Here is a 16,919-nt window from a genome sequence, read left to right on the forward strand (position 1 = left end):
GCATAAGTGGAATTAATCAACACACGGTACGTTGCCTGGACTCTAAACGGTCATATAAAGTAGGGAACGTGATCTACCAATTCTTTTTTACATTTGGGTCTCTAAATTTATACGCTGTTGTTCATCATTAATCCAGGGTCAAGACGAAGGTACAAGTTCTAATCCGCGGAGTTAAGCTTGATGGCAGGAAAGATAACGGGTTGAGTACTTGCCTATATCAGATATCTAATTCACTAAAATATGATTATTGGATTCCATTTCAAATCAATTTAAAAATTTGTTTTATTATTCTTTCATCTTAAAATTCAGTTATTCTGAATCAATCCAAATTTAATAATGTTATTTTAAAAATATTTAACCGATATCTTATTCGTTAAAAATCTATTTATATAAATAAATTTAAATAAAAAAAATAGTATCCATTTAATAAACCCTTTTAACATGTTAATATTAATGAAATCAATAAAAAAGAAATTGTAAGTAAGGAGAAATAAAGATATTTAGGTAATTTTATTTATAAAATGAGTTAAATTATTTTAATTTGTAAAATATACAAAAAAATACCATAAAATGTATAAATTAGTAGGTTCATACATTTAATTAAACAAAAGAAAAAGTTCAATTGTTGAAATAAAAAAATAAAAAAGATATTAAATTTATAATTATTTCTTAACAAATTAATATCAATGAATGTGTTTTACTCCTTTCCATCTAGATGCTCCGTCTTTTCATAGAATCAATAAGAATCATAATTATTAAATTCGGCCTGGCCCGACTCAATCGGTTGAACTAGTTAAATTGTGGATCGAATTATGTTTTGGTTCAGTCAGTCCCTAAAACTCATTTTTACACAATCTGTCCGAAAACCAATAATCCAGTTACAAATCACACAGGTTGAATGGATTAACTCCAACAACAACAAAAATATGTTGCAAGTTAATATTCAAACCTTTGACCTTCAAATTAGAATAAAAATGACTTAACCAATAAATCAAGCTAATATTAGTGATGTTTTATTGCAAAATTTATTTTATATAATTAATTTTTCAATAACATAACAATTAGTATTTATAAAATAATATTTAAAAATTATTTCTTATATTAAACTTATCTATACAAAATTTTAATTTTAGATGATAGAATTTTATTTTATATTTATGTGACTGTACAAGTTTATCATTTTTTAATTTTTTTAAAGAAATTATTTTAAATTTGCAAATTCAATTAGATTCTTAAAAAAATGCTACATTAAATATATTAATTTTATTTTAATGTTAATAAAATCTATTAAATTTATTGTACTTTAATATATTTATAATTTATATTATAAAAGCTATTAATTTTATGTATGCTATAAAATATCTAATATATATTTAAAAAATATTAGTTCTATTCTGATTTGATCTCCTTGACCTTTTTACCTGACCGGTTCAAAGTCCGGACCGGGTTTGAAAACATAGATAAAATAATCATCAAAATACTGCATATGCTTGTGCTTAGAAACAGGCGTCTGTCTTTGAATACGTTGTGAGAGAAGAAATCGTCTTTCATTACTGTTTAATGATATCAAAATAAGGTTATTCACAATTACATACCCAGAAACTCCAATATGATTAAAGCGAGGATCTTTAAGAATTCCCCACAAACCAGAATCCAAGTTAAAACACCCAAAAGCTAGTCTTGGTGTAGGATTTTATCCAAACTTTTCGCATGTTCATGTGTCTTTGGCTATATTATAGGAGTAGAAATCGAGATTATCGTTGTCTAGTGGTCTGCCGTTATTTCCTACCCGGACATTGTCGTGTTTCTTGGCAGGAGGATCTTCAAGAGTAGCCCACAACCCAGAATCCGTGTTAAAGCACTCAAAAGCTATCATATGATTCTCAAGTAGCAAACGAAGCATAAACTTTTTGAACTAGTACCAATAAGTTTTGTATCTTCATCTACTTCCTTTGCATCCCTTTATCTTTGACATTGACTGTACAATAATTATTAGTTATTTAATTTCGGTATCATTCCAGTCTTGTTCTTGTGAAAAGATACACAAATTACTGCCCAAGTTCTCCATGCAGTCACGCTCAGTTCCTAGTAAAACTAAGCCTCTAAATACCAATAACTCCACATAGAACTTCGTTCCTCAAAACACAAACCATGAACAAGGATGTGTAGCTAGAAATCTAAACCTTTGACGGAATCAAGCAAACTCTGCGTCTTCTATCATTAATCAAGCAAATATAAACCATGAAAAAGGTGTCTTCTATGATTAGATGGGATTGCAACTTTTTCATGTAATGATTGTTATTAATAAAGTGAAACTTAATTAGCAAATTCGGCCCTATGTCGCCGGTGCCGGAAATAATGAACAAAAAGAGGCTAAGAGTAAGAGATTAGGAGACAAAACAGCAGTTCCTATTTCTTCAAAGGAAGAGCATGAGGGAAAGCTCGAACGTACTTCAATTGGAATCAATTATTAAACGCCTGCTTCTAGCGTTCTTTATGTTATGTACTTATAGGCGTAAAAATTCATAACAAAAATTATTATTTCGAACTATTTTTTTCTCTTCTTATACGATGCTTGAATTACAAGGAAACAATTTGAAAATTTTGTAAATCATATTTCAACCACGTTATTTTCCTTTTGTAAAGAAAAATTACTTTTCTACCCAATTTTAATATTTTAGGCTTCGTCATATTTTGAAAAAAAAAAAAAAAAGAGAAATTATAAAAGAAGATATAGTACATTTTATTTTTAGTTTTCTACCCAATTTTAACCACCATCAGCGGCCCACGCCGATCACCATTCCATCTCTGATAGAATTTCAATATGATTTTTTTATTTTTAATATTTAATTTCAAATTAAATTATATAAGCTTTTAACCTATATGCAAAAAAACAAGTTCGAAAAGCAATAAAAAATTGCATGTCTAAACAACTTGATAATCTAGGAAATGAGCCTTCAAAGATTAAACAATAAAGGGGCCACATAAACAAGAAAGAACCACACCAAGTGCAACCCCAAGAGAGCAGACTTAGGAAAGTAGATAAAAAACGAATACAACTGGAAATCAAGAAAAGGGAAAATCTTTCCATTATATGAGATATCAAGCATAGCTTCATTAGCCTCAATTACAAATACAGCAACTTCAGAGAGATTCCAAAAGCCAATTTCTAAGCTAAATTGAGAACAAGGATCTCTTCAACGTTTGTCCCCCTAATGAAATGCTGCTACTTCATCCTTGAAGTGTTTGAGTAGGCTCTCAATACTCATTACTGAGTGGTCAGCCTTGTCTCTCACTCGCACACTCACCTGTGAAGAATAATAATAGTTATTATACTCAATTCTCCAGCAGAAAGAAACACTTCCCCACCCCACCCCGCCCCCCCTCTCTCTCTCTCTCAGATACACAAACACAAACACACTGATAGAGCCAGATATTAAAAATGTGTTTTCATTTTATCAGAAGGTTAAAAAAAATTTGACCCCTGCCCTGTTGTGGCTACTCTAATTGATTCTTCAAACAGGTAGCGTCCGTAGTTGATTATAACTAATATTAGGTAGAAGAAATTTAAAACATATTAGAATAAGAGGCTTATCCTATTGTCCATAGGCTATTAACCAATATATTCAGAAATGCATCATATTATTTACATCACATGACATTAATCTACGTCAATGATTTCAAGGTGCTCTGCACCTTGTACTATTTCAAAAGATCTTTGGCTCTCACTCCCACTATTGAAATGTGTATCCTACAGCATAACTTAATCACTCACAGGTAGCAAAATAGTATTACATAGTACCTGTCCAGTTTTTGCTTCCTCTTCCCCAACCACCAATATATAATTGTACTGTGCCAACTGAGCTTCTCGTACCTATATGAAACCACAGTATCAGTAAACAAGAAACAAGCATATTCCCATTTATCCCATCCACTTTGTCATCTCTGAAAATGCCATTAATCTAGAAAGAACAATTTATGTGCATGTTAAATAGCTATAACGAAAAGGAGAAAAACACATTGTTGACTGGAGTCCTATATTCTAATGAAAAAGAGATAAACACATAGTTGACCCGGAGAATCCTATGAAATGGATGAAAGCAGAAAAGAGTGAAAATAAAGGTCTTTTAAAGTAATAAGAGATTCATAACAGCATTATGAAAATGAAACAATATTTCGATTTTATATTCTACAATTAAATCAGGAAGTCCTAAAGCTTTTTTTTTTTTCATACAAGTCAAAAGTGTTCGAATTCTTTGCTCTAGTAATCTTTAACCACTAATCGTTTATGTGTATCGTACAACTGTTGTTAATATTTTTATTGCAAATAATAATAGTATATTTCTTTAAAAAATTCTAATATTCTAAGATTTTATTAAAACAAAAATAAAAATTATTTTAAAATATCTATTAAATAATTTTTAATTACAATATAAATATAATTGATAGTGCTAATTTTTGGGATTAAAAATCATTGTAAACTAATTCATAAGTTAAAATAATATTAAAAATATAATTTAAATGATATTTTCTAGAATAATTTCTTAATTAGGAAACTAACTTATTAGTTAATCTAATATTAAAAATATAAGTGAAGATGTTTTTAGAGTCAACATCATTGTTTAATTAGGAAAAGTAACTTATTAATTAATAGATTAATTATACAGCAGACATAAAAATTACACATCAGCAAAATGCCTATATGTCAAAAAGGTACACATGTTAAAAGAAAACTCCTATGTTTCAGAATAATGACACATGTCAAAAAAAATTTATGTTTCAGGATTTTTATATATATAGATGATCCTCACCTGAATTCTCAACTGTTTTCTAAGTGAAGACAACATGACAGATTACTATATGTACTCATAAAAAACCTAATCGGTTTAATTCAAAAAGCTATATGAACAGCAAGCAGTGTAATCACCTTCCTCAATTTGCGTTCTCTCTTTTCTAAGTTGTGTTTTCAACACATTAACTCATGAACTTGCTTTTTTGAACAGAATTTCACACCAAACACATCCTGGTTTCATCCCATAGGGATCATGGGGTGTGCCTTAGTCATAACAAATTCAACTATTGAATAGATTGGGCAAAAAATATCATCGATGAAAAACATACAAAAGAATCTCCAGACTTCATTTTTACATTGAGGATGGGAGAACGTACCTTTTTCTGAATCTTTCTGTCAGTTAAGTCAACATCAATATAATACCCAGCTTTATAGATCTGATCCTGCACCTGTTACACATTATCCCAAACCATCATGCCAATTTTATGGTCCTTTGAGCTCTACACTGCCCATGATACCTTGCTTTAGCATTGTATTGATTCAAACTAAAAGAAATTATGCACTCCACTATTATCACAACAATCAAATAAGCCTTTTCATCTAATATCATTAATCTGAATATGGTGATGAATTGAGATTTAAAAATTATAGTAGGTAATTGAAACCACAGAAGTACACATTGCAGAAATAGAGCTGTTAGCAAGTCATGCCAGGCTGATTTTGATTAAAATTCTCATCCAAAGTGATCTTCAAGGTAAAGACATAACAAGCCATGCAAGTGGGGAACATGAAATCGAAGTACTTAAATTCAGTGATAAAGAAACCAAGGTAAAGATATATTTTTAAGGTGCTGGAAACAAGGGGCACCGTGAGAGATAAATTGCTTAGAATTGAGGAATTTGCAATTATGATTTGGATTGTTAACTTGGCTCAGTTGGGATTATGATTAGTTCTTTATCATCTTTAGAGCTGGTTATGCTAACTACAATTCAATTAGTTGCTGGTAAATTTGGGTTGTTTGTTTTGACCATAGTTGTTAAAGGCGTAAGATGCATCAAGGTGTAAAGGGTACAATCTACGCATGTTTGAGAAAGAAAACCTGAAAAGCTGAAATAATTAAGTTTGAACAATTACTCTGGAGTCTGTACCTACTGACTAGTTTGCAAATCTCAAAAATTCAAATCACATCATGTTAGTTTCTTTGGATTACTCGGGTTTCAAAACACCTCTATCCACAAGTGCAAACAGCAGATTAACGAGGCATGGAAAAATAACAAGACTAGAGACATAATGCCAGCAAATCTTACAGCCATAGAAGAATATGATAAAGAGGAAAAAGTCATGCAAGAATCAAAATACAAATAAATGACAGCGAATTATAATGTGGAATAACAAAATGTCTACATGTGAATAGCATCAGTAAGAAACATTACAACGCTCGTAAAGTTAAAGAGCATCAAACTAACCTGTACAGCATACTCCTGGGATTTCTCAGAAACAGGGCAGACAATAGCCTGACGAGGACTAAGCCAGAAAGGCCACTTCCCCTTGTAATGCTCCAATAGTATAGCAAACATACGCTCAACAGACCCTAGGATGGCTCTGTGTATCATAACAGGTCTTTCTCTCTTGGCTTCATCCTCTGCCGAGTACTCCAACTCAAAACGATCTGGAAGCTGGAAGTCAAGCTGTAACCACAGGCTTTACTAAGTAACTATTCTGCAATACTACCAAAGAGTAGCAGGAAAGTTGAGCAAAAATGAAACCAGACAATCCCAACCTGCAATGTGGCACACTGAAATTTCCGATTCAATGCATCCGATACACTGATATCTATCTTGGGCCCATAAAAAGCTCCATCGCCTTCATTTATCTGTACAACACAATCCAAAACATAAACATCCAGAGGCAAAGCCACCTATTCTAGGAGGAAACCAATCAGGTTCCAAAGATCCTAAAAATTATGGATCACTTTGCTACTCTATCTAAATGTTAAAAACTTGGCCCTCAAGAAAATGACCTGACACGTAAAATTAGTAAGAGAATCCATTGCTAGCCAAAGAAAAATGCATTGAGATAGCTTTATGTTAAACTCTACAGACTATAGGCATACCCTCTTGACCATCTTTCTTTTATTAGTGGGGAAAAGGAGGTGATATAGTTAAAATAAAAAAAGGATTTACACTAGGAAGTAGGAAGAGTTAGCATACAGCAACAAAACATTTCAAAGTAACCAATAGAAATTCGCACTTTGTCAGAAAAGTAGTCGTAGTGGTAACTTCAACGAGGAAAATCAACAGAAACAAAAATTTGCAACAATTGCAACCAGAACTTAAAAAACAGAGGGAAAGAAGTACCTGCCAAGGCTTCCCGAAATCATCCAAGGCACTTTTAAGAGAAGACTCAGCTTTCTCCCATGTTGCCAAGTCGCCTAGATATTTCTCTGGCCTCTACAGTAGAGATATCAAATGAGACAACATAAAACCCTTGTTTCAGTGCCAAATAAGCCAAACAAAACCCTCATGGTCTTCAAAAGAATTTTGCATGCACGTGCACGAGCCCACATGCCAAACATGCACAAGAAATGGCAATATCAACTAAGCTAATGACATAGTTCCAGAAAACCCAATTCAAGCTATACCTATTCAAGATTCTAAGAAATAACAACGAAGGTATGAAAATACAGTAACGTGTTTCACAACAAGAAAGCTTTTTCTAAATTGTACTTAGCTTACTTATAAATCAGAATTTCTAAATTGTACTTAGCTTACTTATAAATCAGAATTTCTAAATTCCAATTCAAGCTATACCTATTCAAGATTCTAAGAAATAACAACGAAGGTATGAAAATACAGTAACGTGTTTCACAACAAGAAAGCTTTTTCTAAATTGTACTTAGCTTACTTATAAATCAGAATTTCTAAATTGTACTTAGCTTACTTATAAATCAGACTTAGCCTACTTAAAAAAAAAAAAAAAAAAAACAATTGCTGAGCTTGCCTGAGAATTTTTCCTAGCAGAGAATTTTTCAACAATAATACTCAATTTTTGAGTTTCTTACAGGTGTATGCAGAAAAAAATTTCTATAAAATATATTCAGTAATTTGCCAGGTTAATAAAAATGTTTGACATCTGCAGAAAGCACATAATAAAAGAAAAAGCAGCTAACATATACGAATTTCAAAATCATCATACCGTGGATAGCTTCAGGTCATAAGTGAAACCAAATATTTTATAGGCATAATCAATGAAGTTTAAGACGCCTGTCACTTCATCTTTTATCTGAAAGGCAAATCCATAAATTACAAAAGGGTCAGGGATCAAAGAGACATTCAACAATTTTAATCAACCATCATACAATTTTGAAATACCTGTGTCTCCCTGCAGAATATATGAGCATCATCCTGCATTAAAAAAGAAAAAATCATGAGGAGAAAAGGTGAAATACTCACAGATCACCACAAACAAGTAATTAAATGTTAGGTGATTGAATTTAGAAAAGTTAATAGTCATTGTGAAGTATCCTAAAGAATAAGTTACAAACATACATGGAATCCCCTCACAGATGACCAGTATAGATAAAATCATTGATCAGACAGATTTCAAGGCCGTAGACTGTGTAGTTCAGTGCCATGCATAGCAGCACAATGAATAACTCGGGAACCAAAACTATGTGCTACTGTTTAGCAAAATGAAAGAAAATGTCCAAAAGCGTTAAGATGGCAACACGAGAAACTTCTTTTTCTGATAAAAGATACCTGCTGAAATCTTCGAACACGTGTTAATCCAGTAAGTGCTCCACTGGCCTCATTACGATGTAATACCCCAAAGTCAGCAAGCCGAAGAGGGAGCTCTGTAAACCATACCAGACAATCAAGATGATGATGCAAGATAGAACACAATATATGAGCACAGCAAACAAGCTAGTATGTCAGGTTTTCCTAAGAAAGTAGAAACTACAATTCCTATAACCAGCATTATCAAAGTCTTTGCAAGAAGTTGAATACAAAAAATATAATACTCCAGCATTTTCTGAGGCCAATCCATGCAAGTGGCATCTATAACTCATATACGAAGTCTTACTACAAATTAAACTAACAGTGCATCAGAATGAATAAAAAGTTGACCAAATTAGTTATCAAGTTAACTTTTCACAATACCACAAAAAGAATTCTCATCTACAATTTATAAATTAGAAAAAATGAATAATCACTAGACTAAGATCCTATACATAACTCATCATTAAACTATACAGCAGGAGCAACAAGCCAACATTTTATGCACTTGTGTTGCATCACATTCGGGCGGAGAAAAATCTGAGATAATAATGAGTGGACAGGTAAGTGATTTTCTAGTCAACCAACAAGAAAAAGTCTCTCATCAACTGTGTTTAATCCATTTCTTCAATTGAAGAGTACTGCAAATTCTTATTTGTTTGTTGAATTACAAAACAAACAGAAGAAAAAAAGAAAAGTCATACAAACTATAGGCTTTCAAATTCAAGGACCAAAAAGGTGTCTTCAACTGTCTTTCAACCAGAATGAAACCAAAAATGAAAAATTCTTGCGAGGAGGGGAGGGGGGCGGAACATGTGAAGAATTACAGTAAAAAAATAAAGGAATTGGCTCAATGTCTTGGTAATGGGCAATGGCCAAGAGCTACACTGGCAAGGATAGAAATGGTAAAACCCCAGGCAACAAGGGGCCGATTCCAAAAGTAAAGAAACTAGCTAATTCTCTTCCTTCACGTAAAGCAGACTAACAAAATAACATTGTTCCAAGAAAAGCAGCAATGCAGATTCAAGTTGCAAGAAACATGAAAAGATAATTCTTCACCGTATCCTAAGAGACAGTATACAAACAAAACCGTATTCACAGTTGGTGTTAGTTGCATTCTATATGGACTAGGGAGCTAGAGAGAGAGATAGAGAGAGAGAGAGTCAGAGACAGACCGAGGCAACTACACCATTCGAATATCTGATGTTTAAAATGCTCATGAATGAAATGGTGCTGTGTACGAAGTAAAATATGGATAGAAATGAACTTCACCTCTATATGATCGCACCCTATGTTGAAAAATTACGCAGTGTCCAGGACAATTCATGGGTTTCAAGCCAAATTCTTGCTTTTCAATCTGCCAGGAACAGGATGATCACATCATATTTTGCCATTCCAGGAAAAGTACGAGAATATTCTGCTCTTCCATGAAATTGCAAAAATAAACTTTGCTTTCATAAAGCAACCCAAGTCTTATATGGTTTTTCTTTTTTGGTCTTTCAGTTCACGTAAATTTAAAAGCAAATATTTGCCTATAAACACCCCATGAATCTGTACCAGCCCCCAAGCTTCTCCACACAGAAGAATACCCGTGGCAGACATTATATTTTTCTTTTCAGTACTACAAATATCCTCCAACCAAAGAATGTAGTTAATTAGTTACTGTTAGATTTATAGATGCCTCATATAAATGTGCATCAATGGATGAATTAAAGAACTCGCCTCGAGCAAAAACATATTCTCCTTATAATTTGCAGCATGACCAGATGTCTCCCAAAGTTTCATGTTGTAAATATTTGGAGATTTGACCTGCCAAAGCCCATCAAAATAAGCATTGAATTACAAGGACAACATTTATATGGCATTAAAAACCAGCATTGACATCTAACCTCTTCATAGCCTCTCTCTCTATACTGAACTCGTATAAAGTCCATCAGTTTATTGTAAATTCGAGTTCCATGTGGAAGAAAAAACCAACTTCCTGGACTGAATACACAAAATATGAAACTAATCAAAATCACAGATGCTGTTGATTGATTTGATTTATTAACTTGAGCAAAAAATATAATTCTATACAGTACCTCAACTGATGACAAAAGAAAAGCTCCTGCTTTGTACCCAATAATCTGTGGTCATACTTCTTTGCTTCCTCCAGCTGTTGAATATACTCCTGGACAAGAAAGAAATATTAGAAAAGGTAACTATTTTTAGACCAGTATATATGATGGTGCTTCCATTTCACAACAACACAACACCTTTGCACAACAAAAAACCTGTATATGTATGCAAGTAGTAACACTTCTTAATACAAATAAATGAAGTTCCCATGTTTTGCGAAACTTCTTTGAGTTTTCTGATGCCAAAGTTTGCACACATAAGAAAACACCCACGAACCTGTATGAAGAGTGGAATTGCTTATAACAGCTGAATTATCCTGAGAGCAACTGACCTAACCTTTTTAGAATAGCACACCGATAAACATAAGTTCTTGTCGGTTTCATTCAAGCACCTGCCATAGTTTAATCCCAGGACTGGTTCACAGATATGTTAAGTGCAAGTTCTTATAATTCTTTTACATTACAGCAGACTATAATATAAGATGACGCAGCAGACTATGTTTTGTTAGTCATACGCATATTTATTTCCCAAAATCCTCACAACATGGGAAACCCGTGCAGTGCAGATGTACTTATGTGAACAATTATTCCCCAGAAGCGTATAAGCAAACATCTGTTTCTCTAATAATACAATACACCAACTGAACATCTCTGAACTCTCTTGTCCAATGCTAAATGCAATTACAATTGCATATGGTTATCTTGCAAAAGACCAGAGTGATACCAGCAGTTATCAGCCCACTAAGAACAACTAAATTGAAATTGATGATGTTGCATCAGATCAAGAATCAGTTAGACGGATGCAAAACATGTGTTGCATCTAAATATACAAGATCTCGAATGAAGACACTTGATTGCATGTCGGAACGCTTCCAAAAAAAGTGGAAAGGCCAAGACCATAACAACAGCAGCAAAGCTGTCTAGTGAAAAAAGTTTCAGCAAATGAGATGTAAAAACTAACATGACTATAAGAAAGTGGATAACAAACACAATTTTCAAGGAGCCAAAAATTGAAGAATCACCTTCAAACGTTTCTGATCAGGGTAGGATATCCCATAAACTCTCTGTAAACTGTCACGATCCTTGTTACCCCTCCAATAAGCTGACGAAGCCTGGAATTGTAGATTCATAAGTAAAACTGGCTATAATCATTGGTATGAGTCAAAATCATAGAAAATACAGATACAGCATGTAATTTAAATGTCACCTTCAAACATGCAAAAGCTTTCACAAAGGATGTGTTTGGTATATGGGGTCCTCGACATAAATCTACTAATGGGCCGCATCTGTATACAGTTATAGTTTTGTCTGCCGGAAGATCATTGATGATCTCAACCTGATAATAACATATACATTTTTGTATGCATAAGCTGAGGTGAGATAAAGAGGATGAAGAAATAGAAATAGAAAAAGGATATTTGGCCTGTAGAGAAAAAAATATTATGCTAAATTTACCTTAAAATTATTTTCTGAAAAAATTTCTAGTGCTTCTTCTCTTGACACTTCAATACGCTCAAAAGGTTGCTTTTCCTGAAATGTAATTATCGAATTTATTGCTAACATTGAACAGCACCAACATTGAAGTATATGAACAGCCAACTGTTGGTTATCGTATCTTGGCATTAGAAGAACAGTTTGTATGTCTTTGATTTTAGCAAACCTTGCCAATACTGGAAGTCTTAGGTGTATTTGCACAAGATGACCTTCCACTCACTAAACCATCCCACAAGCCTATGTGCTCATGTGATAGCATGTGTGTGTGTGTGTGTGTGTGTGTGCGTGTGAAACAGAGGTGCAAGGAGATAATCCAAATTGAATCTCTTTGACTACTAAGACAGGATTTTTCTTGAGCCAAAATGCGATCCAATATCCTTTTAATAAGTTGTGACCATTTTTAACATAGTTTTAGAAGTATTTGATAAACAATGTTTGGGATCGAGCACTTATATCCAACTTAATACCCAACTCTAGCTGACCTTAGCAACTCAAAACAATATGGAGGGTCTGGATGGTGCTTATGGTTCACGCACAAAAAGAAACCAAGTGAGTATCAATTATCACTTCAGCATTTCTTCATTCGACTCTGACAAGTTATCCTATTTCTCACAATAAATAGCGTCAGCCATTGTTATCTTTCCCTCGAATTCATTTTCATTAAGTTATCGGGATACACCTCCCATATGTAATTGCAACCCTAAACCTCCTTTACCACAATCCACATGTTTATGTCATGCACCCTTTGAACCATTTTCAACTGTATTAAAAGATACTTCAACATTATTTAGAATAAAGAAGAAAAAAATTTGTCCAGTGAAACAATAGAAGAAACGGAAGCTTACTCTACATACAAGAAAGTAGAGAATAACCACAAATTACCACTGCCACAACCACTCTAGAAAAGATATAGAATTTAGGAGAAAAAAATGAAACAATACCGCAACAGCTTTCAATGCCCCAGCTTCAATTTTCTTGAAATGTTCCTCATTCAAGCCCAATTCACCATAGAATGCATCATAATAGAATCCCTGCCAGATTCATTTCACATTTTTATAACATGAAGCCTAACCAAATGTAGCAGTAATAAAAAGCAAAGGAAAGATCAGTGACATGAGGCCTAAGCAAAAAATAAAATAAAATGTATGCAGGCACAGGTATGAGATCACCCTTTCCTACTAAGAGTACTTTCTACAGCTCCAAATAGTCAACAATCATCTTTAGATAATTGCAGTTAGGAATTTGCACATCAAAGAAAGAAGAAAAAAAATTATGGTGAAATGTGGCATATATTTTTTCACATCTCAATCACGTGCTACAAGTTTGCTGTCAAAGCCAACACAGAGAGAAAAGGTGCCTGATAAAAATGCTGTCATCAAAAGGAATGCACAAAATACACCGACCAACTTCGAACAAACAATCAGTAGATTCCCTTCCATATTATCCCTTGAAATCTGGAATTGAATGATATAGAATGTTGTAACCTAACTAAACAAAAAGATTAAGAAGTTAACTCTACAAGTACCTCTCCTCTTGTGGTGCAGGGCCCAATGCAAAGCTTGCATCCATACTCCATCTCCAATGACTGCATCAAAACCATTATTAAGCACATTACTATAAAAAAGAAATTCTAAAAATATTAAGAAAAACAGACTAACACGGTTAAATCAACTATAGCACTTTGGCACATTTGCTTATATTTCAATTTCCTTAGATTATTGCAGAAGAAAACACATACATTATGCTTTCTTTCAATTAGAAAGAAAATTAACCTAGTTCTCTTGCTAGCTCGAAGGTAAAGAATTAAATAGAAGACCTTGTTTGGAATATATCATTACACAAGAATTCATTTTCGTTTGGCATGATTTGTTTCTTTCAAACTGCCTTTTTTTACAAATTGAATGCAATTGTGACCTTAACAAACATGAGAAACTGACTAAAGAAATTTCGATTGAACTGAGCTCTTGCATGACTAAAATTTATTAACAAACAGTTACCTGACCAAGAATGTGAGCACTAGAATGCCAAAAGGTATCTCTCCCTTCATCACTATCGAATGTAAATATCTTAAGCTCACAGTTAGTCTCTAACGGTCTATTCATATCCCAAAGTACCCCATCAACTTGAGCAATCAATGCATTCGCAGCCAAGCTCTTCGAAATCTCCTTAGCTATATCCATTGGTGACGATATCCATCTCTTCCCTTCCTTCACTGTCCCATTCGGCAAACTAATCCTACAAAAAGAAAAACAAAATTTCCAAATTTAGAGTAAACGGAGACGCGTTTATGAATGCGTTAGGGATTCGTGCTCTGCTTGTTTGATTACTTGATGGTATCGTGTTCGAGAGATTGAAGGCGGGAGAGCTGCTGTGCTTTAATTGATTCGAAGAATTTGATGCGTTTGTCGATTACTGTTCTGAGATATGATTCGTCTTTTGGATGAGCAGCTGCGGCGCCAGACATTGTGGCGGCGGGAAACGAAGAGAGGTGGCGCCGGCGAAGAAGATTAGAGAGGAGGTGGATAGGAGAAGAGTAACGGCGAATAGTGACGAGAAGAGCACGTAGCATAACAGAAAAAATTAAAAAAAGAGAGGGGATGGTTGAAGAGGGTTTAGGGCTTTTTGACCATTTTGGGTCTTCGACTCTTAGTAGCTTGGCGTGGGGATCAAGCGGCTACTGTATGGCTTGGGTCTCAAGGGTCAAATCCCTTTCGATTAGGCTACAGTTTTGGAGCAACTTACAGCCCAACTTATACATAATTTAATGAACAATAAATTGATTTAAACCTTTGAGGCCAATTTAGCCCAAACATTTACTTTTATAGCTCAAATTATTCCTGTGTTATGGGTGAGTGAGTGTATGACTCTCACTCAATCCAAAATAAAAATAGTTTATAAATTCATAATTTTATAATTATTTTACCGATTATTTGACAATTTAAATATATATATATAGATGATAAAAATTTCCTTAAAAGAATTATATAATGAAAAAAAACTCAATGTTTCTCACCATTACTGCCACCATCCCCCAATGTCAATAATCTGGCTAGTACCACCATCATAACAACAGCAGAAAATAAGAATAGCAAGAACAATGATAATATCAGTAGCAAGAATTACAATAACAACATTATCATAAACAGTAGTAACAGTTCTTTTATTCCTTTCCCATTTTTTTCTCATATAATACGTAACATGGTTTAGAAGATTTTGCAATAAAAAGAAAACGTCAAATAAATATGAAAAGGCATAAAAGAAACAAAATATAAATTAATTAATAAATTATTGTACAAACTTCTAATTTATCCAAACACATCAAATCAAATCAAGTCAGTCACTGCATACTCTAGTTTACAAAAAATATAAACCTTGACTCTATTCTCGCTGTGTTATTCACTTAAATCAAATTGAATGTTGACCAGCCACAGATTTGGTCGCTTGTTGACTTTGCTTTGTCGCCGTTTAATTTTATCGAGACAAGAAAGTTGTTTGCCTATAAATGCGATTAGCAGTAAGCCTGTTCATTTTGTTACCGTTACATTTCATCCACGCTGTTACTATTGGCCTTTATTGGAGTTATTAATAGTGGATAATGAAGATAGTGATTGCTATGAAAAGGTTTGATATCATTAATGCTGGTAAGTTGACTGTATGAATAATAAGCATGCAAAAGAAAATTCTCTAGTTTAAATATAATTTAATAATTTTAATTATGATATGTGCATCTTCTATTTGGGATGCATGTCGGGCTCTTTTTAAATTGATAAATATAGATAAAATAAATTGTTATAGAAAAATTTAGACTAAATTAATAAAAAAATTTATAAAATTTAAATAAAATGCACCTATAAAATTTAATGGTCAAATTAGATTTTATTACCGCCAAGAGGAGTAACATAATGGTTGAAATTGTTTTCTCCCAACAACAAAGATTTGGGTTCAAATTTTAAGAACGAGGTCTCATATAAAAATTCTCATCTCGCTTTGGTTGTATCTTTATATTATGATGATGGGCTCAGATTACATCTCAAGCTAGCTATAGTTTTTAATATTCTATAGTAAAAAAGAATTTGTATAATCACATCTAACGAGAGTTGCTACAGTTGGACGTTTTTTCTCTCTTTTATTGATAAAAAAATAATAAAATCAAATTTTATTCTACAAAGATAGAATCATATAATGTTTTAAGGCTATGTTTATTATATATTTCAATTGCACCCTAAACATTTTAAAATCATTCAATTAAACCTAAATACTAACAATGGCCTACTGATGCAGCAACGAAGAGGTTCGGTGAGCGAGCTTGTACAGGAGGTCTTATCAGAAATTATAATGGCATTTGGGAATCGAATTTCAGTGCCAACATTGGGATATGCAGTATGCTCATTGCTGAAGCTTGGAGTGTGCTTTATAGGTTGCGGATGGCTTGGATTATAGGGCATAAACATATTCTTTTTGAAGTGGATAGCAAGACTCTTACTCACCTGTTACCAATACTGCTAATTCTCTTCGACGCCTTTTCATTATTGCAGAAATTGGGAGTACGCTGCAATGGAACTGGACAGTTCAAGTTCATCATGTGCATAGAGAAGCTAATAGGAGTCTTGATTCCCTAGCAGCTGTGAGGTTTTAATTTGGCTTTGGGTTGTCATTATTTAGATCATCCTCTGAAGGACCTTCTCATGCAAGATAGGATTAGAACACTAGAATCAAATCATATTAAAGCTATAATGGTTT

General features: G+C 33.3%; 1 protein-coding gene across 1 annotated transcript; it reads right to left on the bottom strand.

Annotated features, from left to right (window-relative positions):
* Positions 1-2,896: 2,896 nt before the first annotated feature.
* LOC8274778 (threonine--tRNA ligase, mitochondrial 1) lies at positions 2,897-14,809 on the bottom strand. The gene is made up of 20 exons (XM_048376074.1): positions 14,507-14,809; positions 14,177-14,414; positions 13,705-13,764; positions 13,121-13,210; positions 12,141-12,215; positions 11,893-12,021; positions 11,708-11,797; positions 10,650-10,738; positions 10,458-10,554; positions 10,291-10,377; positions 9,841-9,925; positions 8,551-8,645; positions 8,164-8,196; positions 7,988-8,074; positions 7,150-7,242; positions 6,573-6,665; positions 6,259-6,480; positions 5,170-5,241; positions 3,803-3,874; positions 2,897-3,308 (listed from the first exon to the last, which is right to left on the bottom strand). The coding sequence occupies exons 1-20, from the start codon at positions 14,746-14,748 to the stop codon at positions 3,213-3,215; spliced, it is 2,145 nt and encodes a 714-aa protein (XP_048232031.1). The 5' UTR covers positions 14,749-14,809; the 3' UTR covers positions 2,897-3,212.
* Between the last annotated feature and the right edge of the window lie 2,110 nt (positions 14,810-16,919).

The sequence above is a fragment of the Ricinus communis genome, chromosome 1 (assembly GCF_019578655.1).
Source record: "Ricinus communis isolate WT05 ecotype wild-type chromosome 1, ASM1957865v1, whole genome shotgun sequence".
Taxonomy (NCBI): Eukaryota; Viridiplantae; Streptophyta; class Magnoliopsida; order Malpighiales; family Euphorbiaceae; genus Ricinus; species Ricinus communis.